Source organism: Panthera uncia, chromosome E1, assembly GCF_023721935.1.
Source record: "Panthera uncia isolate 11264 chromosome E1, Puncia_PCG_1.0, whole genome shotgun sequence".
NCBI lineage: Eukaryota > Metazoa > Chordata > Mammalia > Carnivora > Felidae > Panthera > Panthera uncia.
The window spans coordinates 3,862,641-3,889,754 of NC_064814.1; the positions used below are offsets into that span (position 1 = coordinate 3,862,641).

General features: G+C 51.3%; 1 protein-coding gene across 5 annotated transcripts in view; it reads right to left on the reverse strand.

Annotated features, from left to right (window-relative positions):
* TNRC6C (trinucleotide repeat containing adaptor 6C) overlaps positions 1-27,114 on the reverse strand; it is an 87,312-nt gene that overhangs the window by 31,750 nt on the left and 28,448 nt on the right. For 4 of the 5 annotated variants that reach the window (XM_049635602.1, XM_049635599.1, XM_049635601.1 and 1 more), the window contains 5 exons: positions 21,350-23,959; positions 9,559-9,774; positions 7,676-7,842; positions 4,134-4,214; positions 2,748-2,805 (listed from right to left, as the gene is read on the reverse strand). In XM_049635602.1, the coding sequence (XP_049491559.1) occupies positions 2,748-2,805; positions 4,134-4,214; positions 7,676-7,842; positions 9,559-9,774; positions 21,350-23,959 (3,132 nt within the window). The remainder of the gene's footprint in view (positions 1-2,747; positions 2,806-4,133; positions 4,215-7,675; positions 7,843-9,558; positions 9,775-21,349; positions 23,960-27,114) is intronic. The other variant, XM_049635600.1, reaches the window with a different exon arrangement.

Below are 27,114 nucleotides of genomic sequence, written 5' to 3' on the forward strand. Positions count from 1 at the left end.
GATCTCGCGGTCCGTGAGTTCGAGCCCCGCGTCAGGCTCTGGGCTGATGGCTCGGAGCCTGGAGCCTGTTTCCGACTCTGTGTCTCCCTCTCTCTCTGCCCCTCCCCCGTTCATGCTCTGTCTCTCTCTGTCCCAAAAATTAAAAAAAAAAAAAAAAAAGAAAATAAATAAATAAATAAATAAATAAACGTTAAAAAAAATTAAAAAAAAAGAAAAAAAAAAAAGAAAAAAATAAATTCTTAGTATCTGTGTTTAACTGCTACAAGCTTTCCTCTCACAACTGCCTTTGCTGCTTCCCACCACATTTGACATGTTTTCACTGTCACTTGTTTCGGGATACTTTTTCACTTTCCTTTCAACTTCTTCTTTGACCCAATGGTTGTTTAGAAGTGTGTTTAGTTTCCACATGTTTATGGATCTTCTCATTTTCCTCATGTTGAGGAAGATGGTTGGTAGGACTTCTAACTTCTTAAAACTAAGAATAGTTTGGGGGCACCTGGGTGGCTCAGTTAAGCGTCTGACTCTTGACTTCGGCTCAGGTCATGATCTCATGCTTGTGAGAATGAGCCCCACATTGGGCTCCACACTCAGTGTGGGGCCTGCTTGAGTCATTCTCTCTCTCTCCTCCCCCTCCGTCCTTCCCCTGTTCATGCTCTATCAAAAAGATGAAAAAAAGAAAAAGAAAAAAAGAAAAAAAGAAAAAAAACCCCCAAACAACCCCTAAGATAGTTTTGTGGCCTACCAGATCTATCCTGGAGAATGTTTCCTGTGTGCTTGAAAAACGTGTATATTCTGCTGCTGCTGGATGGAATGTTCTGTGTATATCTTTTAGGTCCATTTGCTCTGAAGTATGGTTCAATTCCATTTTTCCTTATTGATTTCTAGTCTGGAAGATCTATCCATGGTTAACAGTGGGGTATCTGAAATCTTCCATAAAATTACTATATTATTTCTCCTCTATGATCTGTTATTAATTACTTAATGTAGTTTGGTGGTCAGGTGTTGAGAATGGATATATTTATAATTTGCTTACATCTTCTTGACGTATTAACCCCTTTGTCAGCATATAATGATCTTCTTGGACTCTTGTCACCCTTTTTGGCTTCAAGTCTATTTTGTCGGATATTGAGTATGGCTATGCTCGCCTTCTTTCCGTTTCTGTTTGCTTGGAATATCATTTTCCATGCTTTCGACGTGAGCCTGTGCGTGTCTTAGAGCTGCAATGAGTCTCCGGTGGGCAGCACAGACTTGGGTCTTGTGGCCTTATTTACTTTAAACATTTTTAATAAAAAAATTTTTTTTTAATGTTTATTTTTGAGAGAGAGAGACAGAGACAGACAGACAGAGAGAGAGTGTGGGGGGGAGGGGCAGAGAGAGAGGGAGACACAGAACCCGAAGCAGGCTCCAGGCTCTGAGCTTGAATCCACAAACCGTGAGATCGTGACCTGAGCCGAAGTGGGACGCTCAACCGACTGAGCCACCCAGGCACCTTGGGTCTTGTGGCTTTAATCCATCCAGCAGCTCTGTGCCTTTAGGTTGGTGAGTTCAGTCCAATTAAGAGAGATTACGGACATGTGAGCACGGGCTACCGCCCTTTTATCTTCTGCCTTCTGGTTATTCTGTCTCTCTACTGTTTTTCCTTCTGTCTCTGTCTACCTTCATACGTTGACGGCCTTCCATTTTCTCAGTCTCCCCCTTTTTGTGGTTTGTGTGTCTATGCTAGATTTTTGCTTCACGGTTACCACGAGGTTTACGTTAAACATTGATGGAATAGTCCCTTTTCTGCTGAAAGCAATTTCTCTTCATTGGCTTATAAGAGTTCCATCCGTTTGCTCTCCCCCTTTTATATTTTTGATGTCACAAATGATCTCTTTTTAAAGGTGCTATGATTTTGTTCCCAAGTTGTCATAGCCGTTCTCTTTTTCTTTACCCTTTATGAGTTAAGAGTTTAATACACCATTCTAGGCGTGCCTGGGTGGCTCAGCTGGTTGAGCATCCAACTCTGGATTTCAGCTCGGGTTGTGATCTCATCGTTCATGAGATCGAGCCCGGCATCGAGCTCTGTGCTGAGAGTGTGAAGCCTGCTTGGGTTTCTCTCTCCCTCTCTCTCTGCCCCTCCCCCACTTGTGTGCGCACGCTCCCTCTCTCAAAAAAAGGAAACGTTCAGAAGAGTTTAATATACCATCCTAAAACACAGCTACAGAATTCCGATTCTATTTATCACCTTTAGTTATTACTATTTTCACAGCAGCTCCACAATGAGGGCTGCTCGTCCCTTGAGGTAAATCTCATCTGTCACCAGTAAGCGCTCCACCGGCACGGAGATGTCTCTGTGGGCCCCTGAGCAAGCCCGTTCTGGGGCCAGGTGCGAAGAACACGCTCAGTCAGTGTCGCATGAAGTCTGGCCTATGGTCCCAGTGTCTTTCTCTACGAATGCAGTGATGACCTCCCCTCAAAATAGATGGGAAAAACTCATCTCTTGGCTGAAGTACAGAGAAAAATGAAACAGGCGAACGTGCCTCGACGTGGGCTTTGGCCATCCGTCCCTAGGGTCCACCAGCCTCCAGAGACTTGCTGTGTGGTTACCACGCTTCACACGCTTGCTCTTTTGCTGAAGCTTGGTCCTGTCTACCCAGCACGAATTGAAACCATTAACCCAAGACTACGATAAAATGCTTCTGGAAATCCAAACTCCACAAACTGGCACCTTTTAAGAAAGTATGCGTTAAGGGCGTCAGAGTACTCACTCATGGCCTGGTCAAGATTCATATTGTTGCTCCTCAAGGCCTCTTCAGCTGGTTCTCTCTGTGTGGGAAAACAGAACTTTAATGAAGATTACGCCTCGACAGCAACAAAAAAGCTAGTAGAGAATTCGATCACTATTAGCTTAGAGAAATGATTACGGCTGACGTAACATTACTGGGTTTTGGAACCAGAAACACTGCCCTTCGTTGGCGAGGCTAGACACAAACGTCTTCTAAGTAAAGGCACTTCGAGTAAGAACACGCGCCGGGTCGACTTTTAAAGAACTTACATCTAACACTTTAAAAACAAAACGTGCGGGGTCTGTGGAATCTTGTCGTGGACTCCACACCACAGTGAGTAGCAAGGGTTCGGCAAGGATGAACTCTCTGCCGGAACGACTTTGGGAACGTCCCGGCAGCCAGTCAGAGCACAGAGCTCCACTCTCCACTGCGCGGACTCTGGGCCCTGCTGTTGCCCACTCGCCACCAGGCAACGTACAAAAGACCAAAACGAAACAAGCAGATGCACGTTGATAACTATTCACGTTCCTACGAACGGAACAGATGCGTGTCAGTGTGTGCGAGCACCACGGTGCAAATGGGGACTCCCGGGCAGGCCGCCGGTGTCCCGCCCGCGCTCTCACGCGGGAAGGGGCTGGGCCACCCCCGGGTCTGCGGCCTGCCCAGTGACAGAGGGCGTGTGCCCGACACGAGGCATGTCGTTTCTGGACCGGGCCGTTCTGGACCCATTCTTCAGGAACATCCACAGAAATCAAAGACAGATGTTCACTTGAGTAACGATCTGGAAAGAAGACCTTTGAAGGGAAGACCAAACAGACCCAGGGGATATCCCTCAGGAGCTGAACTCCTGCGTTAGGATCTCAGGAACGGGATGCCTCATGGCACATTTTCGGGGGACACCGTACAATCTGAACTCTCCCTACGTGTGACCCGAGACTCGGGCACTCAATAGGACTGGTTAGGACTCTTTTTTCTGGACCCGGCGCTTTGGTACTTGATCCCAAGTTTTCTCTTGTGATCTCTGTCAATCCACCGCATAAACTAACGAAAATTCACTTTTAATTATAATTTAAAAGAAAATGCAGAGCTGTAGAAGCCAAAGAAAGGAACGATCACGCGGCATGTTTTATTCCAGAAGGCTCGCACACCCTACTTGATGGAATGGTGTGGATGCTCGCTCTGGTTGAAAGCAACGGTCCCTAGACAGAAGCACTCGGGTAAAAGGGGAATTTACGAGTTAGGCTGCATGAACACTCTCCTCCCTCAAAAGTCTCGCTTGTTACGTGTGACAACCGCGGGCAGGACACAATCAGGGCCATGCATGGCAGCACACGCGGAGGGAAGCAGTAAAAATAAGACACCAGTCACCGGGAAGCCCATGTCCGTGAGTTGTTTGATCAGCCGGTTCATGATCCAGGCCTCGTCCTGCTTGCCAGACGTTTTCATGCCCTAGGACAAAGTGTGGGTCACGGGTTAATACGTTTCTTCTAGACACGGGAGCGGCCTAAACTTCACGGTGATTTCAAGTTAGAGACTCTTTCTGTATTAACGTCGAGCGATGCTGTGCTCCAGAGTCCCTGACTGCTTCGTGGCTAGTACTGCGGAATGCTTTAGGGTGCGTGTGCAAGTTGGCGTACGTGTGTAATTTAAGGACTTTAAAAAAGCAAGATAATTATTCTTCTTCCCCAGAGAATTAATTTAGTTCATCACAAATGTGTGCCACTTCCATGATCAAATAATCCTAAGCGCTCCTTTGAACACGGCCCTATGCTAATACTATGTGAAGTTTACTAAAAATTACATGTTTTCTGCCCTTTTATAAGCTTTACTGTCAAAGATGACAAAATGCAGGGGGTTCATTCCAACAGAATGAAAAGGCAACAAGATGAAAGGAACAAAAAGCCTGTTAATTTTATTGACTATTCACTGCTTGCAGCCCTTGGGGTAGAGAAGACATAAATGGCAAACGTCAGTGAGGGAGAAGATGAAGAGAAGAGGAGAGGCGATCACAAAAAGCAAGCTAGGGCAGCAGAGGAGGGGTGCGGGGGGGGGGGGGGGGGGGCACGGGGCGGGGGAGAGGGGGAGCACAGGGGAGTGGAGAGGAGCACAGGGCAGCGGGGGAGGGGAGAAGGGGAACACAGGGCATCGGAGGAGGGGAGCACAGGGCAGCAGAGGAGGGGAGCACAGGGCAGTGGAGGAGGGGAGGGGAGCGCAGGGCAGCACAGGAGGGGATGGGAGCACAGGGCAGCGGGGGGGGGGGGGGGGGGGCAGCAGAGGAGGGGAGAAGGGGAGCACAGGTCAGCAGAGGAGGGGAGGGGAGCACAGGACAGCAGAGGAGGGGAGGGGAGCACAGGGCAGCGGAGGAGAGGAGGGGAGTGCAGGGCAGAGGAGGAGGGGAGCATGGGGCGGCCCACAAGGGCTGGGCGAGGACGTTAAGTTTTCTCAGTGACGTCCCTCCTCTTCCAACAACTACAAAGGTTCTAACCATGTGTTCACACCGGGGAAAGAACACCCTCCTCTAAAATCACTCCTCACGGCGCTCGTCCAAATGGAGCCTGCCGTTAACTGCAGAATGGGGTCTGTGTGGCGATATTAAACCAACCAACGGGCGCTCTTTCCTCGAGGAAGTGCTTATCTGGAGGCGCCTGGAATCACTGCCGGGGCCGGAGGTGCCAAGAGTACACGGTGTTTTAATTTACCTGTTTCGTGTTCCTGGTGCCGTCATTAACTGGGTTATTTGCCAGCCCAGCCGAAAAAAGACTCCTCGTCTGATGTCTGTAATCGCTTCCGCTCCTGATGAAGCGAGCCCTGATTCTAGGTTCTGGGTTCTGCTACTGCTAATGAAATGCTCTGCTGAATTAATGTTTCTGAACAGATCACACCTTCGTAGGATTCGGATGGAGACACAGGGTGCGCGCAAAGTGCCTTCTTCCTACCTCACCTTCCGTCCGCTCGGCTCCCGCTCGCTCTTCGCACGCGCGGGTGTGCGCACGCTTTCGCTCCCCGGCCCCACAAAGGTGTGCAGCGCGCGCTTCTCTGTCCCTTGCCTTCTCATTCGACAGCCTATTTTGGTGGTCTTTTCAGATGAATATAGGGAGACTTCCTTTATAAAAATCTGTTCAGCTTTCCCTGGTATGGATGTGGGGCGACTCAGTCACCCCACTAACGTACATTTAAACCATCACTTTTTTCCCTACAAAAACGCGACAGGAGAAGACGGTGTACAGGTGCCATCTGCTACGCCCGTGACAGGCAGAAGCACCACATCCCGGCGCTGGCCCATCTGTAACCGCGACAGATGACGCCAAACCGCCCTCTGCGGGGGCCCCACCGACTTAGAGTCCCGCCAGTGACGTGGGAGAGGGCTGCTTTTCTCACAGCTTTGCGGACAGAACCCGCTTACTCAACGCTGGGGGCTCTGCTGGTCCGAGAGATGAAAAGTGGCATCTCCCAGTGTTGTTTTAACTTGAACTCTTTCCGCAGGGCAGGCTGAAGGTCCCTTCAAGTGTTGAAGAGCTGTCAGTGTTTGTTTTCTAGGGAGCATCTATTTATATTCTTTGCTCATTTTTCTAGGGAGCAATCTACTTATCGATTAAAAAAACACGTCAGTTTGTAGGGCCTTTATGTATGTATCAGGGAGATCAGCCCTCTGCACGATAGGATACAAATATGTTTTTCCAGCTTGTCTTTTGATTTTATGGTATTTTCTGCCGTGCGCTTTTTTAAAAAAAATGTTTACTTATTTTTGAGAGGGGGAGGGCAGAGACAGAGGGAGACACAGAATCCGAAGCAGGCTCCAGGCTCTGAGCTGTCAGCACAGAGCCCGAAGCGGGGCTTAAACCCATGGACTGCGAGGCCATGACCTGAGCTGAAGTCAGACACTTAACCCCCTGAGCCCCCCCCCCCCCCCCCCCCACGTACCCCTGTCATGCACGGTTTTACTGAAGTCTGTAAATCTTTCAGGACTGAAAGTTTTGTAAATTTGATGATTTTTAGATTTTTCTCATAGTTAGAAAGGCCGCTCACTCCTGCTCTAAGATTGTTTTTAAAATTCTTTCACATTTTTATATTTGTATTTATCATATTTAAATTTGTGATCTACTTGGAATTTATCTCGGTGCTTATACGAGTTATGGATCTCACTTAAATGTTTTTCAAATGGCTGCCATTTATTGCAAAACCACTTAATGATGTACCTCAGGAGTCTTCACACTTAATGGTGTCAGGACCAATCCCATTACTCTGTCTTAAAGATTCTTTTTTTTTTTTTTAATGTTTATTTTTTATTTTTGAGGGAGAGAGACAGAGCGCAAGTGTGGCAGGGGCAGGGAGGGAGGGAGACACAGAACCCGAAGCAGGTTTGAGGCTCCGAGCCGTCAACACAGCCCTATGTGGGGCTTGATTCCACAAACCGTGAGACCATGACCTGAGCCGAAGTCGGATACTTAACCGACTGAGCCACCCAGGTGCCCCAAGATCGAGGATTCTAAAGAAATTCTGTTGATATGTTGATCGTACTTATCAATATTCACCGTAGGAGAAATTAAAAAAACCACTTATTCACTTGTTTAAAAATTACAACAACAAACCCATCATCAGTTAACGTCCATAACACTGTTTTAGTGGAAACTCGTCTTTTCTGAAAAACGAAACCCTTTAGTGTGAAGAGTGGCACTGTCGTAAGCGCCTGCACGTCCCTACCGTCTGGCTTCTTGGAAGCAGCTGGATTCTCACGTCCGTCTCTGCCTTTACTCTGCTGCGACAGCAGGGCTAGGCAGCGTCCGGATCCCCAGAGGGCCCCAGGGAACTCCCGGCCTACCCGCCGCCGCTAACTGGATGCCCCCTCTACCCTGAATGTAGTTTTAAGTGCCGGTCACTTTAGCGTTTCTTTTCTTTAGGGCTGCACGCACCTTTGGGAGTCCTTTTTTGGGGGCGTTCCCCCAGGAGGCGCAGGAGGACGCGCTTTCTTGGGAAGCAGCACTGTTCCACATGCCCCCTTCTTCGTCTTCCCACTGACTGGCACCGAGGTTCATGTCGTCCCCACCACTGCCCCAGCCTTCTTGCATAGATTTCGAAGCTAGAAGGAGAGCACACGTGAGCTTCACAAACTCACCCTTCCTCAGGGAGGCGGTGCTGCATTATAGCGCCATTTAGGGGGAGGTGGGACGAGGGGGGTGCCCTGGGAGCTGCCTCTTTACCTCTTCATTTCCCAAGACCGAAGAATCGAATGTCTTGCGGGAGTTACAGAATACACATGCAGATGTGTTCGTATTGTTTTCTCCAAACTCCAGCTATCTGTAGTCTGTGCTGTTACCCACTCCCCTAACCGGCTACAGGTCATTTTGAAGCGCGGGCTTCCTAACAACAGATCCTGGGGGCCACGGGGGAGGGTGGCACCGTCTGCGTGGCAGGTAGCTGGTAATATGCAGAGTCCCGGAAATACCACTGTCCGCCACGCGGTTTTCGAACCCGCAGCGGAAGGTGGGCCAGTGCCCCTCTCACGTGACCAGACCCGAGTCACCTGGGGATCACGAGAAGCGCACAGGTCTGCGGTTGGGCCTGACGTCTATGTTTCGGACACGCTCCCAGAGTAACAGGGTGGAGCCAGTTGAGGCCATAGGTGGATGGAGCCTTGAGCTGACTACTGAGTTTGGATTTCAGGATGTTATTTCTTCTACTTTTTTTAAGATACAGAGTGATTTCTGGTACAAAAGTTAGCCCACATTTTCACTTCCTGGGAGAAGAAGGCCAAAGATTAAGTGATGATGCAGTTAGCGGGAGTCTGTAAGACTATGAGGATAGGACGCTTTTTCAAGGTCGACACGTATACGATGGCGCCTCCGAGGACAAACTGTAAGAACAAACATACTGCCTCGGGACGGCAGGTGAATCTAAGGACCTCCCTGTCTTTTAGGTTTGCATCAACAGGTCATAGGAATGGAATAATCCAGCAGAACGGTGGATATGGGGAGCACACTATCCAGCGCTAGCTAAGTAACACACACAAAACTCATGTAAAACATGGTGGTAAAAATACAAAAATAAAGTTGCATTTTAAGATCTAACAGGTTTAACGATGGCCAAAGAACATATGAAGCTCTCGCAGCCATCTGGACGACGGATCTTAATACCGGACCTGACTCACACGCTTAGGTCCACGCTAACGTCACATGCATCGTGCCGCAAAATCCCCACGCGTCACAGAATTCCACTCGGTAAACGTGATCTGGACGTGTGTGAGAACGCGCATGGTGCACGTATGCTTATTACACTTTCAGATGACGTGAGGAAAGCGCGGCCTAATTTTTCTTATCTTCCAAAGAAAAAAAAGAGAACGTGTAAGCCTGGAGCCCCAACGCAGAACGGCGCTCCCAAGAGAGAAGAAGGCAGAAGGGTCTGAGTGCTGTGAAGTCACGTCGGTCTTAAACCCACTCTCAGAAAGGAGAGACGGCGTGCTTCACCTCGTCCTCGTCGCTCAGTGAGCTAGTGAGCTAGCACTGTTGAAGACGGCAGGCACGGGGGGTCCTGCTGCCGTGTAGACGCCACTGACGGCATCCCGCAGCCATGCGCCATGGTGTGGATTCTGGTCGTTAATTTTTCTAAAAAGGGAGCGCACGGGCTTCTGTTAAGAGCTCCTCTGTGTCCGTGTACCAGACGCGGCAAATAGATATTAGTTTTAAAGTATAAACAAAACGAGGAAGGTGTCCTAAAACATTAATTCTTAAAATCCAATGAAAAGTATCCCTCTAACTAAAATATCCTGACCCATTTCTAAAGTGCAGGTCGGACTCACCTGGTTTGCACAGGGCCGGGGCGGCAGTGGGGGCGCCGGCTCTCCCGAAGGTCACGGGCGGCTCCGCGGGCTGGTCCCCCCATCCGCTGCCACTGCTGGGCGGCTTGCCCCACGCTGCGGTGCCGTTGTCAACCAGGGCAGAGGGGGAGGACGGCTCTCCCCAAGAGCTCTCAGCCTTCGAATGGACGTTAGGCATCTCTCCCCAGCCCGATGAGACTGCAAAGGGCACCGCCCGAGAGAGAACGAGATTATTCATGTGATAAAAGTGAAACAGAGAAGAAGTAGAAAAGGTAGTTTCAAGTTCAAAATCATTTCGAGATGATCTTTCTTTAGGACGGCTGCCAGGGGAGAGTGGAGAGGAGGCAGTATCTCATCTGATCAGATTTGCTTCGCTTTTTAAAATCACAGTGTTTCCACTCCCGCCCCCACGTGCTTAGAATCGAGAGTCCCTTAAACATTAAAGACCGCTGACCTCGGCATCTGCAGCATAACAGGGTTCAAAAGAATTGTTAAGAAACTGACGTTTAAGAAGCAGCTTTTTCACTTCCAGTATTACAGGTAGCAGCCGAGAAGAAATTTTACGTCACACGTCACGTTATTCTCTTCGAAAACAAACTTACAAGTTGCAAATATGTACTTCACTCTTGCTGGTCTTTAAGACCCACCCTCAAAGACACAGATGGGGGCCGAGAAATGAGACGACGGCAGGTGAAACGTGCAGAGAAAGTAACAGGGGAAAATCCACACAGCGCCCGGCAGCACCCGGGCGCGCTGGGAGGTCTTCCCTCCCCCGTGTGCCCAGTGCTGTGAGCATCAGGCTGGCACCCTGCGGGCGTGCCACGGAGGAGACGCGGGTCCCTACTGAGTCCTGAGGGTCGCGGCACTGCTCTCTACAGGTACAGAAGGCGTCACGGGGCCAGAAGGATCTCCCCACTCTCTTCACGCTTCAGTAAGGTAAACATCTCATTTTATTTTATTTTTTAAAGTTCATTCATTTATTTTGAGAGAGAGAGAGAGAGAGAGAGAGAGAGAGCGTGCGTGTGTGTGCGTGTATGTGTCTGCATGCGCGCAAGTCGGGGAGGGGAGCAGAGAGAGAGAGGGGCAGAGGGAGAATTTCAAGCAGGCTCCTTTGCTGTCAGCGCAGAGCCAGACGCGGGGCTCGATCCCGCGAACTGAGATCGTGACCTGAGCCGAGATCAAGAGTTGGGCGCTTAACTGACTGAGCCGCTCAGGTACCCCAGGAGAAACATTTCACGTCACACACGTGAACTGCGTTTTTCCAACTCAACCCGTACTTCATTCTGCCTCTGCCTGTAAAGCTTCCTTGACGCTCCCGATCGCCAGTCCTGGCAGCTCACATCAGCTGGAAGTTTCGTATGGACACGGTTTCTCAGCGATGGAAATGCGGACATTTTAAATACTAACTAAAGAATACGAGGCATGCAATACAAATAGTTAACTGTAAATTTTAGGTTATTTGGTGGCAAGTGGATATTACCAATTCTGAAATGTATTTATTTTCTGACTAAAGACAGTATGGAATGAGCTCCCTTGATGCTCTTTATTCTAATAAGATGCTGTAATATTGATTAATGACAAAAGGCCGTGCAACCTATGAATCATTTTAAATTACAAGCTCCATGCTGAGCAATATATTATGTAAATCATTGCCAATAACAGGGAAGTTAGCCCTAATCAGTTATTGTCAGCAACTGCTAACCACACTATTCCCTATAATTACACAGAAAACAATCATGTATATTGGGGAAAGTAGTTTTATAAATTGAAGGGACAAAATTAAATCGGGAAAATTAACATAGCTGACAAAAATTATGGATGTTTTAGGAAGATAAAATAATTTCGGTGTTGCTAAAGGGCAATCAACTGTAAAAACACTGATTTATTGTGGGTAATTAAATAACAAACTCATTTAAAATTTGTCACCCTTATACTTCCATCTCTTTGAAAGGCACTATGACAAATTACTTAAGGAAGTCAAAATGAAGAATAAATATTAAGACTATGTTAATTATAGTTAATCGATTTTTACCAAGAATTTTCAATTCCTGTTAAAGCGGTGCAAAGGTCTACAGAGCATTTCTATACACAAGGCTAACGGTCTATAAGCGGCACGTTTCAAAACCCTACAAATGGAAGAATGGCTATTTACCCTCGAATCAAGAGAACAAGATTTCCTTTTTTTTTTTTTTTTAAGTGGTCAAACAAGAAAGGACTTTATTTCAGCGATGCCAACACTAGGAAGACAGCGGACTAGTTCTCAAAGACCGTCTCCCCAGCAATATTTCCATCTCGAGTTGATCCCTGGCAAGAATACAATCGGCTCACGGTGCCGAACGAACACGTACATCATAACGGGTGCACCACGGACGCTCGAGAGGCCCTGGAAAAAAGAGGTGCTGCAACCTTAAGGCACGCTGGCAAGCTGTGATGCAAAGCAAACACGTTCAGTAGACAGAAAAGAATTCTAAGCACATGCTACTAAAATAATCTCCACTGTTCAGTGCCCGCTGCTGCAGTGAATTCTGGTACGCTTTTTGTTAATAATTTCATAGAGGTTCTTTTATACAGATGGGCTTAATGAGGCAGAATAAATTTCTACTTTACATTCGAAACACTGATACTAGATTTTTCAAAATGGCCCTTCAAACGCTACTGCTTTTGACAGAAGATTTCTGTGCCGTGGGGGTCACGAATTATCCCCCTTCTTCAACTGAACACCTACAGTATTGGGACTGAAAGAACAGTAACAATGAAATGCCACTGGAGTCCGTAGTTTTCATTCAACTTTACGTGCACAGTCTTCATCAGAACGGAGAAAACAAAGTGCCCGTGTGGCACACACACAGCAGACTGGTAGAAAACGAACACAAAGCAGTCATACGGCCGGGAAACAGAACAGACGCTCCGTCGGACCAGCGACCCTCATCTTACGTGCTCCAGACAGCGAAATCCACAGAGTGCGTTCTTTCTTTTGTGAAATAAGAAACCAACTCTAGCTTGTTCCACGGGTGCTACCTCTATAGTTTTCTAAGTATGACAGGCAGTCCTTATTGGGAAGAAAGGATCGGTTAGAAAATGGCCTATTAGGGGCGCCTGGGTGGCTCGGTCAGTTGAGCGCCCGACTCGCGTTCCGCTCAGGTCATGCTCCCAGGGTCGTGGGATCGAGCCCCGTGTTGGGCTCCGTGCCAAGCATGGAGCCTGCTTAAGGTTCTCCTTCTCCCCCCCCCTCCCTCTCCCTCTGCCCCTCTCCCCGGCTCGTGCACTCTAATAATACATTTTTTTAATTTAAAAAAATGGCCAATTATAATTAAATGAAGGAAAGATAAAAGACTGAAATTGCATCGACTGAGCACCTGAGTGCCAGCTATGTGCTTGGCATTTCTAGGTACCGACTTGAATATTAACGAGACGGGATTTTGTTCACACCAGTGGCCATCACGCTTACTATAAATTTATTACAATGCTTGCTTGGCCACTGGCTTATGGAGGGACAACGAATAACTGGTAGCTGTGGCAACAATTAATTTTTCATATTTGAAATCCAGACAGATATTTACATAGTGAAGCTCTCTATACAGGAGTTTTCGCTCAGTCAGATGGTAAAGTCTCCTACTTTTCTGGATGCCTCGTTTCAAGAGCATTCATTTAAAACTTCTCTTCCAGACTCAAGGGACTCTATGTGAGGGTTACAGATAAGGTCCTTTTTCACTGGCCACGTGGCCTCGAGCTGCTCAGAAGAGCTAGATGTTAGGAAGGGGACGTTTCTTTAGTTTTTATTTGAGTGTGCTAATAGAGATTTTAAACGCGCTCTTTTTCATTGATACAAGGGGGAGCCAAATTGTACTTTTAATGGTCTTCTTCATTCCTTTTGAACCGAAGGTACCTCCAGCAAAAACCTGTGTGCGTATCCCCAGGGTGTGCACTGAGAACTGTCCCTCCCACCTCTCCGGCAGGACGCTTCTGATGCCCTGTTTCTCCTTCTGCTCCAGCCCCGCTTACCACGCCCCCCAAAACACAGGAAAGTGAAGACGCCCCCACCAAACACCCCCCTCCCTGCCCCCTCCCCCCCCAATCCCATATCCACAAAAAGCAGACTGCTCAGATGACTCCTCTTAGTAACTACCGTGTGGTGCTTAAAACAGAATCACTCTGGCCGGGTGGTCCTGGCGATCTCTCTCTGAAGTCGCGGCGTGAGAACAGCTGCGCTCCTGGCAGCACCTGCTGATTCTCTCTGCAGGTGGCTCCGTGTTTTGGTCTCATTCTTATACCAAAGGATGATGAAGGGGCGGGGGAGCTGCAGGAAGGACAGCGTTCTCCAGCTTCTGCTCTTTAAGAGACTGGGGGCAACAACACACGCGTCTCGTCAACCTAGGCAGCGGGGTCCTGAATCCAGTTTGTTCCAAGTTTTAGTTTATCGGACGGGTGATAAGCCTCTTCCACGATTAGCTTGCACAGTCTCTGCCTTTGGTTATGATTTTGTGCTGGAAAACTAAGTGATAAAAAAAACCTAAGTAGTATCAGGGGATTAAGTACCCAAGTGCAAAGTGCAGTGGGCCTCTGGCGGAGCCTTCTCCGACCTGCTGGGGGCAGCCACAGTGATTACCCTGGGGCGGGGAGGGGGTGGGGGTTCCCTGCTGGAATGCCTGGCCAAGGCAGCGGGTAGACACGCCCGAGGAGCTGGGGAGAACAGGTAGTAAAACGGATAAAAAAATCCTGCAATTCGATCAACACGACGAGCAGTGCGGTCCCAGTTTACCGATCGGCCTATGGCATTAATATTTCACTTCCATTCATTGCTGGAAAACACAGCCCCAAGCAAGGTTTTACGACGACGCTATGCTGCTGGTTTGGCTCGGATCCAGTCTACAATGGCCTTCCTATCTGACGCTAAACTAATTCTATGACTAGCGATCTCTCTACTCCCTGACCCCCCGGTTCCTTTCGAAGCGTCGATCTAAAGGTTTGGGCGAAACCTGAGAGAGTTCACCCTGACATTCTCCCCCAATCTCATCGTTAGATTCAGAGTCTGCAGTGAGGGTTTACTTTACGTCAAAAGTTTAATTAACTGATATTCAACGTTCTCCTGTGTCTGCAAATTGAGTTTTAAGTGTCCAGAACATTTACTTCTAAGTGTATTAATCAGGCCGCGGAGTATTTTTAGGATCCGCGTCCTTCCCTTAGGAACAGAAGTAAACGCTATGCGTGCGCTTCCCCACTCTGGGCCACACCTCCAGTGATTGTCAAAGTAACAGACGGGCTCTCCAAAGACTCGGTAGCTCTTTGCCGCATTAGGGCACAAGCGAGCAGGTCCTGCACACCTGGCTCACGTTCTCGTGAAGTCACGGCATGTTAAGGAGCAGGTTCTGTGTCGTGCCGTCTTACACGACCCGACTGCCCCACGGGTCCCTCTCCGGCAGCTTACCATCCCTGATCAAGACAGGCAGAGGGACACTCGTCCAGAGTATTACCACGTTCCATCTCCTGAATGGTTTGAAGCAGAGCCAAACAATCCAGTTTATGAAGCTATGTTGCATTTCCTAAATTACCTTCCATTTTCCTCAGGCTCATCAGAAAACAAATTAATATCCACATAACACGAATGGGACAAACGTTGAGTGGAGTGTCCTAAGTATAGCATTTCCTTCTGTCAAACCAGACACACACAAATGTAATTGAGGAAACATATCTTGTAGAAGAGGTCAATACTCTCAAGTGATCATGATCAACAACTTAGAACCCAAGCTCTGACACAGGTGCAAGTCTGTGTGAAACCAGCAAGGCCAACAGCAAGCCGCCGAAAACGTGCAAAAGACCAGCTTTATGAAGAGCAGAAATCTCGTCAGCTGGTCGGGTGCATCAGTTAGTTGCTGGGAGCGCAGAAGCCCGGAAGGTTTACGAAAACCAGTCGGGGCGAGGCTTCGAGCCACAAGGTGACTCACAGCCTGATGGGGGCTATGACCGCTGCTGCCATGAGTGATGTCACAGTCCCCGCCAGGAGGGCCACGGGGCCGACCTTTGCGTGGACGAATGCAGAGGGCCAAAAGGAAGGAGCGAGCTGTCATCGCTAGGAGGCAGCTGGTGTGACGGGGGGACTGCTCCTTCTACAGCCTCAAAGAACAGCTCGGTGCGCCAGGCTGGGAAAGTGACAGGCTTCTACCTCCTGTAACCCCTGAGGGCGACGAGCTCTGCTCTCACTGCACAGAGTGCCTGCTTCAGGCCTGGGACTTGAATCCCTGGGGTGACGTGGGGCAGGAATCATACCTCCGTGTGACAGCTCAGTGGCCCGGATGGAGAGGGACACCGCCGTGAGGGGAGACGTGGGGCAGGACCCCGGCCCACATCACCATCCGCTGAGATCGGGAGTTTCTGCCCGGAAGACACCGGTCTCACTTTCTGTCCGTCTCCGTCAGGCGGCCAAACACAGCCCGCACCGCCCCCACGCTCTTGCTCTGGCCCCGCGATCGCTCACGCGCGTCAGGCCTGACACCTGCAGGGGACACCAGGGACGCGGAAAACCCCACTGCTACGGTTGCATGGAGCGCATGTCCCTTCCCTTCCACTCGGCGACATCAGGTGCAATTCGTTAAAGGAAAATCACCGGTAAATATTTTTCACGTAGAAGAGAACGATTTGGGCGAGAGCGTCTTTATCGGGGGTGGAGGTCTCACTCTCCGTCTACCACAACACCCGGGAAGAGTAGATCCTAAGGGGAACATCCCAGAGAGGAAAAAAATCACTAATGCAACACGGTTCCAATGTCTGTGGGGCCGTTTCGGACGCAGGCTCGCAGAACGGCGGCGGGCGAGGCGGACACCGCACACCGGGACCTCGCCGCGCACGCGCGCGCCCTCAGTCGGCCACTTTCCACCCGTACGTTGAGGCCCAGGGCCGCGAGGTTCCAGGAGAGGGGGTGCGCAGGTGCACCGCACGTCAGGAACCCCCGGCCCAGGGACACGCTGCGGCGGGAGCTTTTTCCAGAAGACCCTGAGCAGAGGGAGGGGGCGCAAACACAGACACTCAAACCGTGACCTGGGAGGAGTGGCACTGGGGTGAGGATTCCCAGAAGAAGTCTTGGGCGGACGGGACACGACAGTTGTGTCACGCAACGCCACACGTGGGGCTCGAGCTCACAACCCTGGGACCAAGAGTCACATGGTCTACGGACTGAGCCAGCCGGGCGCCCCATGACAGCTATTTTTAACCATCAATTCTTCTCAGAGCGCAAACATCCACTGGGGTGCTAATCACACCACAGTCCCCGTGACGTAGCTCATCACCTCTGCCCCCGGACCGCACCACGTCTCTACGTCCGTATCCTTCCGTTTCTGGCTTCAATTCTCTTGCTTCCCACTTCTCCTCATTCCTTCAAGTTCTTTACATAACATTTCAAAGTGCTTAGAAATGTTAGTTACAACCTGGTAAAAAACAGGAGTCCCGAACCCCAGCGCCCCAGGGAACCAGCCGGTTCATGCACACAGGCCCGCCGTCCCCGAACCAAAGGTCAGACACCCGTGGCCCCTCGGCGGGGAGGCACGAGAGGCGGGGGGGGGGGTGGCAAGCGACGAGGCTCACGGGCTTCCAGGCAGCCGCTCTAGCGGACCGCTGCCATCCAAATCCAACGTGTCAGAGCTTCCGGGATTTCAAGAGGCCAGAGATCTGGAATTTTATATAAAACGTTTTCGTCATAACTGCTGATTCATACGAAAACCGTGGGCCGATGAAGGCACCTCTGTGGACGTGTTGCAGTCCGCGGCCCACCGGGTTTCTGACCTTTGGTTCGGGGAACGGAGGCGTGTGTGCAGAGGCTACAAGAGCCTTGAGCTCCAGAGAGGATTCCCCATACGGCGGCCCAGAGCAGAGTGGATCGCCAAGGAATCTCAGGAGGCTGCGGAGGCCACGTCCGGCGGGTGGACCGGCGCAGGGAGGGGTCTGGAGGGCGGTGAACTGAACTGAACTGAACTGACCGCACAAGGGGAGACAGCCCTCCTTCCGCTCTAGCTGCCGGATGCTTACAGGGAAGACCCAACAGCTAGTCACGTGCTCGGCGGCTCTGCCCGAGGTGACGATCTCTGCCCCCCTCGCCCTTGCCCGGCTTCTTCCTCCGCACCGCCGACACCCTGCACAGTCGCTGGCTAACCCGCGAGCCTCGGCCCTCCTTCCCGGATCACACCGCCACCAGGGCAGGGGTTCTGCCTGTTCCTGTTCCCTGCTGTCCCCCAAAGCAGAGCGCGAGCCGGCGCACAGTGGGTCCTAACGAACACACGCTGGGTAAATGAACGTCCATCTACTGTGAAACCGACCTCTGGGTCCCAAACGCTGTCCAGCAGCCCTCTGGGGACGCCTGCTGAGCCCTCTGCTCCGTCTCCTACGTGGGCGAATGCGACCCTCGCCTCTGCTCCTGTCCGCCCCGTCTGCACTTGAGGCCGGGGTCCTTGACACCCTCAGAGAAAAAGAATCCCGGAAGGCGTCTGTCACCCTCTGGCCACAGACACTCGGGCCTCCTCCCGGCTGGATGCAGGGAGCCCCTCCCTTTGCATTTACTCTCCCTCTCTACTGGCTCCTTTCTGTCAGTCTTCAAACAACAAGCTGAGTTCTACCGTCTTAAACAAAACCTCGGCTCCCGACCCTGCCCTCGACTCCTGCCGCTCTCCCCCCGCTGTGCCTGCCGCCCAAGCTGTGGCTGGGACCGGCTTCCACAACCAGCCTCTGCCACATCTCCATGGGACAGATGTCTCCCGCCGTGCTCCCGGGTGAGTCAGCGAGGGACATGCCTACCGGCCCGCTTGCCAGACCTCCGAACCCCCCCGTGCTCACCTTTCCTCTTTGTTCCCACACCTGGTTTCCAAGCCCGGTTGCCACCTCTGTCTCCATGGTGCTTTCCAGCCACCGTCCCAACCCAGGCCACCATCACCATCAAGACCCTGGCTGAGCTTGGCTCTTCCTCTCCCGCTTTGCTTCCCACTGATTTTTCTAGTTGGGACGATTCTACAAAGAGGTCTGATCATTCAATCTGTGAAGCTTCTCACCGGCCTCTCAGAAACCCCTGGGCACAACCTGGCTCCTTCAGGGGCCTGGAAGTTCCGGCCCAATCTTGCCTTGGCCCCTCTCCAGCTCTTGTCTGCAAGGCCTGCCACCCCACCCCTTGCCCCAACCCCAGATCCCTGTGAACTTCTTTCTGTTCCTCCCACACGCCGCCTCTTCTCCGGCGTGGACCTTCTCGAGCGCTCGCCCCTCCATCCGAAACACTCCTCTGCGCTGCTGCCCGACGTCTGCTCAGCCCCGACCCCTCGTGGTCCAAACCCTGGTTGGAGGCCATCCTACGTGCCATACTTTGCTGGCCCTGACTATCGGGCACCATGCTCAAGTAGTCCAGGCGCGTGGAGGTTCAAAGAGGGCAGAGCTCCTGTCTTCCACACCGTTACATGCCTGGCACGCAAGAGTGTTCAACGATGTATTTCCAGTGAGTGTAGGTCAAATAAAAGGATAAAGGCACCAGTTCTAGAAGCATTCGTGTAGGTGGGTGTGAGAGCGTGGTACCAGGCGGTGGGGGTGCCCAACGATTCTCCCTTCGTATCTGTTTCAATGATGTTGGGTGGTCAGAGCGATCTTTTTTGAACCCACATCTCTGCACAGGACAGAGTCAACAGCCACTCAACATCCATTCTCCTGCCTTCTATGAGGCTCACAGTTAAAACACGTCACCTTCCAGACTCCCTTGCGTTGGATTGTGGATGCAAATTCTGTTCCACATATAAGGTGACCGACTGAGTGACCGTGAAGAAAGGACTCTATCTTTAGTGTTGTCTTTATGGCGCGTTTACGAAAATTTAGGGATTCCAGTAGAAAACTGGAAGGAATCACCGGTACGCTGATTACAGAATCAGGAAACAATAAGATCTCAACAGGCTAGGGGACTGGAATCCAACGTTTACTGGGTGCAAAGTTCTACGCTTGGGACCAAGGGGCCAAGGGCACAAGGAACAGTCCTGAGCAAGGAAGGGCTTCGTAGCAGTCGTAACGAAAAGAGGTACTTCAGACTTTAAGCCGAATTTAAGAAAAACAGTGTGACGCGGCTCCAAAAGGCTAAAGGAAACTTAGAGCGCATCACAAGGAGTAGGATTCTGAGGAGGGAAGGAGGTTACAGCCTCACCTGATTCTGCGCTCGCTCGTTAGAGCCACACGCGTAAACCCACGACATCAGTTCTGGGCACAAAGACCCTCCTCGCCAGCTAACAGCTTATCCGGAGGACAAACAAAAAGGAGTTAAGACCATGACCTTGGGGGCGCCTGGGTGGCTCAGTCGGTAAAGCGGCCGACTTCGGCTCAGGTCACGATCTCGCGGTCCGTGGGTTCAAGCCCCGCGTCGGGCTCTGTGCTGACAGCTCGGGGCCTGGAGCCTGTTTCAGATTCTGTGTCTCCCTCTCTCTGACCCTCCCCCGTTCATGCTCTGTCTCTCTCTGTCTCAAAAATAAATAAACGTTAAAAAAAAAAATTAAACAAAACAAAACAAAACAAAACAAAACAAAAAACCATGACCGTGAGGAGGAGCTCTAAGGAGCCAGGAAGACGTCCCGGAGAACGGGTAGAAGGAACAGGACTATGTGCCACACTGCCGCTCGAAATTCTGCGATATGGGACAAGAGGGCCTGCCGTGCTTTGGGCAGTCCCCAAGGACGGCACTACACGAGCAATTACAGAAGCCAGAGGGAGGCTGGTGACGGCACCGCCTGAGGAGACAGGACAGCCAGAGCAGCAGGCGAGAAGGGCGCTGGGCGGGAGGGGGCCTCCCCGGTACCGTGGGGGGGCCCTGACGCAGAGGCTTCTAGCTGTGTGGGGAGTGTGCAGGACGGTGGGGGGGGGGGGGCCCTGACTTGGACTGTACTCTCCTTCTGGTTCTTCTGTACCTGGGACTCTGTGATTCAGAGGCCCGGTTAGGGGCCACTGCTTAGGCAGGCTCCACGCCCGGGGCAGTAAGGCTGTGTGTGCCACGCACCGACGTCCCAGCTAGAAAGCGGGGCCGCTGCCCGCTCCCGTCACAAAGCCCGGCTGGATCTTATCTGGATCCCATGCGGTGAGTACTGTGTGTTCATCCTGTCACAATCCCCGCTCCCTGGGGGGAAGATTCTGGTCTGGGCCTCCTTCCTGCCGCCAGCGTCCAGCAGAGTGCCTTGCGCAAAGCAGGAACTCAAAACCCAAGGTTTAGTCTAATTTTAGGATTTTTCTTCCGACTGGAATCACAACGTGCCTTGTATTGTATAACGCCACTCCCGCTACACGTACGATTTCATCTCAGCGCAACCACGCATCAGGAACGCCCGAGGAGCTCTAAAGCTACCCGTGAACGGGCTTCCCGCAGACCCACGTCGCCAGAGACGCTGGTGACCGGTCCCCCGGCCCCCAAGCACTTCTAACCAAGGCCGGGCTGGAGGACCACTGGCTCATCCCGTAAGGAAACGAAGACTGTCGCAAGGAAACACCAGCTAACACAACGGTCCCCGGTCTTTTCCCGAACGGGGGGTATTTCTTCTTTACTCTCCTTAACACTGGAAGTGCCGAACCTCTCTGTCTCTCTCGGGTAGAAAGAAAGCTATCAGAGAATCCTACTTTATTTATTCTCCGGGGATAATATTTAAGTACGATGCTACAAGGCGAAGGGCACTTAAATCAACGTCCTCTGCTACCTAAAAACGCCACGGGGATACGTACACACCCGTGCCAGGAACAAGCGATCTCGCGTAAGTTCGAGAGTCACCTAAAGGGCCCGCCATACCTGGACCGAGCAGCGGCGATCGACTCAGCTGGGCGCCGGCCTGGTGTGACGGCGGCGTCTCGACCACGTCCGTGCTGCTGCTCGTGGTGGTGGTGGTGGTGGTGGCGGCGGCCGTGGTACTGCTCTGCATGCCCGGGTTGTTTCTATCCCACATGTTTACAGTTTTATTATTGTAGTTGCTCGGGTCACCCCAAGCTGAGGTACCATCATCGATTTCCATTTTGCGTCGGATGGATGGCGGAGAAGGCTCCTCCCAGCCCGTGGCCTCACTGTTGTCCTTCTGTTTGACAGGGACCGGACCCCCGATCCACCCGGTTCCCGTCTGCTTAACGGAAGCGGCTCCTCCCCAGTTACTCACATTGCTGTCTTGGGGTTTGCCCGCCCAGTTCTGTTGGGGGCCAGGTTTTAAAGACTCTCCCCAGTTTGTCCCTGGATTCACCTTTGCGTTTGTGCCATTACCCCAGCCACTGGTCCCAGACCTGGTAGCGTCGTTCCAACCAGACCCTGACCGATTACTGTCGGCATCCCATCCAGAGCCATTTTTTTTCCCGTCCCCCAAGTGTCCGAGGACGGAAGACGAGTCCGCCCAGTCTCCCCCTCCAGCGCTCCAGGCCGGATTGGATTTTTGTCCGTCTCCCCAGGTTTGAGATTTGGGCTTCTGGGGCTCCCCCCAGGTGGGCGACTTGTCCTCCTGGTTTCCGGTCCCACTCCAAGCGTGGCCGCTCTTGGCGACAGCAGCAGCAGCAGCATTATTAACAGCAGTAGAGCTTATCGAGTCCCCCCAGACCCCCGGGCCATTTGGCGCTTTGTTGCTGCCGTCCCCCCACCCTGTGCTCGCCGGCGCAGCAGCAGGCGGTGAGCTGACCCACCCGGATACTGCAGAGGTATTTGTACTGCTCACGATGGACCCATCACTCTTCGCCCCTGAGTGTGAAGGCTGAGGAGCCGCACAGCCCCAGGCCTCTGTCCCGTTGTCATTTTTCCTCTCAGACCTAGGGGACTCTTCAAATTCCCAGGCAGTGTTTTGCTTTACGGGAGTCTGTCCCCAACCAGTATTAGACAGGACTCTTGGGTCCAGATCGTTCCTTGGCAATTGGATATGCCCTTGGTCTAGGATCCCTTTATCTCGCCTCCGGCCTTCTGCTCCTTCCCTCCCGGAGCCCCCTTCGTGGTGACTGCCGGAACTGTCGCTACTTCCTTCGCTTGCCGTGGTTCCAGAAGACGCGGCTTTGGCCCAAGAGTTCACGTGCTCGCTGCCGGGCTGCACGGCAGGATTCTGGCCGCTGACGCTCGGACCGTCCCACCCTGTCGATCCTTTCCCGTTGCCGTCACCGTTGGAATGCTGGTTTGGGGGCTTCCCCCACTCCCCATTCACACCGTTAGAGGCGCTTCGGGTGGGGTGGCCCCAAGCCCCCGAATGGATGTGACCGACGCCGCTGCTGTTGCCGCCGCCCCGTCCCCAGGCGAGGAGCCCGGGGCCGGCAGGAGGGCCCGAGTCCCAGGCGTTACCGCCACTTCCTTCCTTCTGCGCCGCACTGCTGGATCCGTTCTGTTTAGCACTCAACGCCGAGTTCACAGTGTCTCCATTCCCCTGACCGAAGCCAGAACTGCTGCTTCCCGCGGCAGGGTTACCCGGGGACAGGCCCCACACGGAACCGCCGAGTCCTTCGCCGCCGCTCCCTCCGACTTGAGACACCGAGGATCCGTTAGCACCAGGAAGGCCTTGCAGGTGGGGTGGGATGATGGCCCCCATGCCGACGGCCATGCCCCAGTTTGGCAGTCCGTTCGTCTGCATTGCATTGACAGGGTTTGGCGAAGAGTTCATGGGGTTAGTGTTATTTGGTCCATCAGTGTTAAGGTTCTGAGGTTGTACGCTGAAAGACACATTCTGAGAAGCGGACGTTTGTGGTTCTGTGCTCTCCGGCGGCAGCAGGCTTCCCCAAGCACCTAAAGTGCCCGGCGGGTTCCCGTTCTGGTTGCCCGCGTTTTGACCTATGGCACTGACCGGACTGCAAATACTGGAAGGGTTGCCTGTCGCCACAGTTCCTTCGTGTCCGAGTACGGGCCAGGCAGCCGGGTTGGCATTAGGGTTCAGGTTGAGATTAATGCCGGCATTGGAGTTGGAAGCACCCCAGCAATTCTGGCTTCTCCCGTCTCCGATCATGCTGTCCATTTTCCCATCCCCGCCGCCGAGGGAGCAGTGAGCTGGGCCCGAGCCGGGGCCCGCGGCTACGCCCCACACTCGGGCCGCGTTCCCGTTCCCGTTGGCGCCCCCTGCTCCCAGGGCACCCTGGTTAGAAGGGCTCTGGACGGGCACCCCGTTGGTGCCATTATTGCCGTTCGTCTTCTTGGTGTGTCCGGTGAAGGCGCCCTGGGCACTCCCCGTAGCCATGCTACTGTTCTCCGAGCCACAGTTGGAGGCAGAGTCAGTGTCCGTAGTGCATTCTGAGGCAGACTCAGTCTCCGTTCCTGTGATGGAAGGCCACGCCTCCTTGTCGGTCCTGTCTGTGATCACTTGGTCCCAGCTGCAACTGGCTTCGCTTCTGTGCGTGGGCTGCTGTCCCCGGTGGGAACTGTCATAGTGATCTGCCGATCCGCCGTGACTGAGATCTGCAAAAGATGAAACACACGCGGGATTAGATCTTGCTCGCGTGGGTCAGCGGAGCCCCTGTTAACTAGTCTTTGGGAGAGGCCCCTCATCTCCAGCTTCAATTCTGAGCGGCACATGCCAAAAAAACGACTCAAAGGAAACAGTTATTCGGCGTCTTCCTAAGTTCCCATTTGAAAAAGGGCTGACGTTTCTACAATTATATCCGTTCTGACCACGACGGCACAGCGTCATCCCTCTGGAGGAGCCTCACAGGACGCGCGAGCACGCGGGCGTCTCGGAAGGCGTCCGCAGTAAAGGAAGCTGCATAGCTGAACGCGGCACGCTGGAAATTTCGGTGGCCGTGGCACACCTAAACCTACTCAGACTTTGGAAATGCCGGGGACGACGTGTCCACACGCGGCCTTGAGTCCAGCCCGTAGTTCTCTTCAAGACCTCCAGCCGGAGCTAGCATAGAGTACAGAGGCTACACCGCTCATTTAGTAGAAAACGAGTGTAAATACGGTGCGAAACTGCGGAACAGAACCAGTATTTTGGGGGTGGGGGACAGAGGGAGAGAGAGAAGAGGCATCAGAAAATGCTATCTTGTTATCAGGGGTACCGAGGGTTAGTTATACTATTAATTTATATGTGTAATGACATTTACACTATTTATCTAGTATGACCAGCAATTATGGCTTATCATTGTTTCCTCTGTGTTAATAACAACAAATAAGAAGTCTCGAAGGATCTCCAAGGATTCCTTCCACCCTTGCTTTCCATTTCCTTAACTTGCAGTCTTCTCATTGGAGGCCCCCAGAATCACTTTATACAGTGTCTTCCTATACTGCATTTGTATTTCACTCTTGGTGAAATGCTTTTAAAGAAGAATTTAATGGGGCGCCTGGGTGGCTCAGTCGGTTGAGCGTCCCACTTCAGCTCAGGTCATGATCTCACACTCCGTGAGTTCAAGCCCCGTGTCGGGCTCTGTGTTGACAGCTCAGAGCCTGGAGCCTGATAAGGATTCTGTGTCTCCCTCTCTCTCTGTCCCTCCCCTGCTCATGCTCTGTCTCTCTCTGTCTCAAAAATAAATAAAAACATTAAAAAAAAAAATAAAGAAGGATTTAAAGGTGAAATGCAATTTTTTTTTCAAAATTACTTTTATTTATTTAAAAAGTTTTTTTTTTAATGTTTATTTTTGAGAGAGAGAGAGAGAACGAGCATGCGCGTAGAGTAAGGGCAGAGAGAGAGGGAGACACGGAATCCAAAGCAGGCTCCAGGCTCTGAGCTGTCAGCCCAGAGCCCGATGCGGGGCTGGAACTCACGAATCATGAGACCATGACCTGAGCCGAAGTCAGACGCTTAGCCGACTGAGCCACCCAGGTGCCCCAAGGTGAAATGCTTTTAAAGAATCCACCATTTGGCATCTGCATTTTATTTCCTAGTTATTCGAGTATTCCTAACATTGCAATCCAACTTCTACTCCAACGAATTTTCCAGCAGACTGCATTACAAGTACGTATCACTCGGGGCACCTGGCTAGCTCAGTCGGTTAAACACCTGACAGCTCAGAGCTTGGAGCCTGCTTTAGATTCTGTGTCTCCTTCTCTCTCTCTCTGTCCCTGCCCCACTTGTGCTCGCTCTCTCTCAAAAATAAATTAGCATTAAAAAAAATTGATGTATGTATGTATGTATCACTCAAAAGTAAATAAAATTAATATAAAAAATTAATTTAACTTATACATACAACTCACACAACTCAGAAATCTTTGACAGTTTCTTCAAATAGTATGACAGATAATTGCAATAAATATTTCCTCTCTTTTACAATCTTTTCATCATTATGTTTTCTTCAAATTTTTAGTACGAAAAAACTTACTCCTAGGCAGTAAAACTGGGCTTCCCCCTTAAAATTTAATGAAGCTAAAAGAAAAGGAGAGAGTGCAAAGAACGATCACTACAGCCACAAAGAACATCCTAGAGACAACTTCAACCTTAAAAAAAAAAAAAAAAAAAAAAAAAGGTTTTGGTGTCTGATTTAACTGGGAGGTGATGAATTTAAGCTATTTTTAAAAAATGTTTACTTATTTATTTTGAGAGTGAGTGAGTGAGTGTGGGAGGGGCAGAGAGAGAGAGGCAGAGAGAGAATCCCAGGCAGGCTCCAAGCTGTCAGCACAGAGCCCAACGCGGGGCTTGATCTCACAAACTGTGAGATCATGACCAGAGTCGATATCAAGAGTCGGATACAACCGACTGAGCCACCCAGGCGCCCCTCTGCAACCCTGGTCTGTGACAATTTTCCCGACTGGTTTTGTGTGTGCTACAAAAACTAGCTTTTGTAATAACTAATTTAAAGAAATGAATGAGCCTCTTGTCATTTAACACAGAAAATAAGACCAAGTTAAAAAACGGGGATTATCGCTCATTATCAACAAATCTCCCACCGTTCGCTCCCCATCAGTCCTGCTTCCTTCAGGGACAGGATATACCAGGAGGCAGACCAGTCCCCTCCTGACCGGGCTAGCCCTCACTGCAACCCACACCTAGAAGCCAGGACAGAAACAACCTGGCTTCCAGTGCGTCCCTTCCGAGACCTGGAGTACCTTCTGAATACATCGTATTATCATTTCTATCCCGTAACAGGTCACAGTGTAAGAGTCCGTTCTCTCTTAATGGTCCAGAGGGTTTGGGCAAAATGCTTTCTGATTACTGCTCACCTCCCAATCTGATGGACTCACACACAGTTATACATCAGGTTTGAAAAAGGTGTTTGCATCCTTGATGGTACGAAGGACAGCATCACACAGGCCAGTGGAAAAAGGAAGGCCTAGCTAATAAATGCTGTTGGGACGAGTGGCTAGCCATATGGGAAACATAAAAGTAGATCCCTGCCTTCTTTCATATACTAAAGTAAGTTCTAGATGGATTGAAGACCTAATTACGAAAAGTAAAACTTTTTAAAAGATGTTTATTTATTTTGAGAGAGAGAGACAGAAAGAGAGAGAGGGAGAGAGGGGGAGAGCACGCACACGTGCACGAGTGGGGAAGGAGCAGAGAGAGAAGGAGAGAAGGAATCCCAAGCAGGCTTCGCGCTGTCAGCATAGAGCCTCATACAGGTCGCCATCTCACAGACCGTGAGATCGTGACCCGAGCCGAAATCAAGAGTCAGAGGCTTATC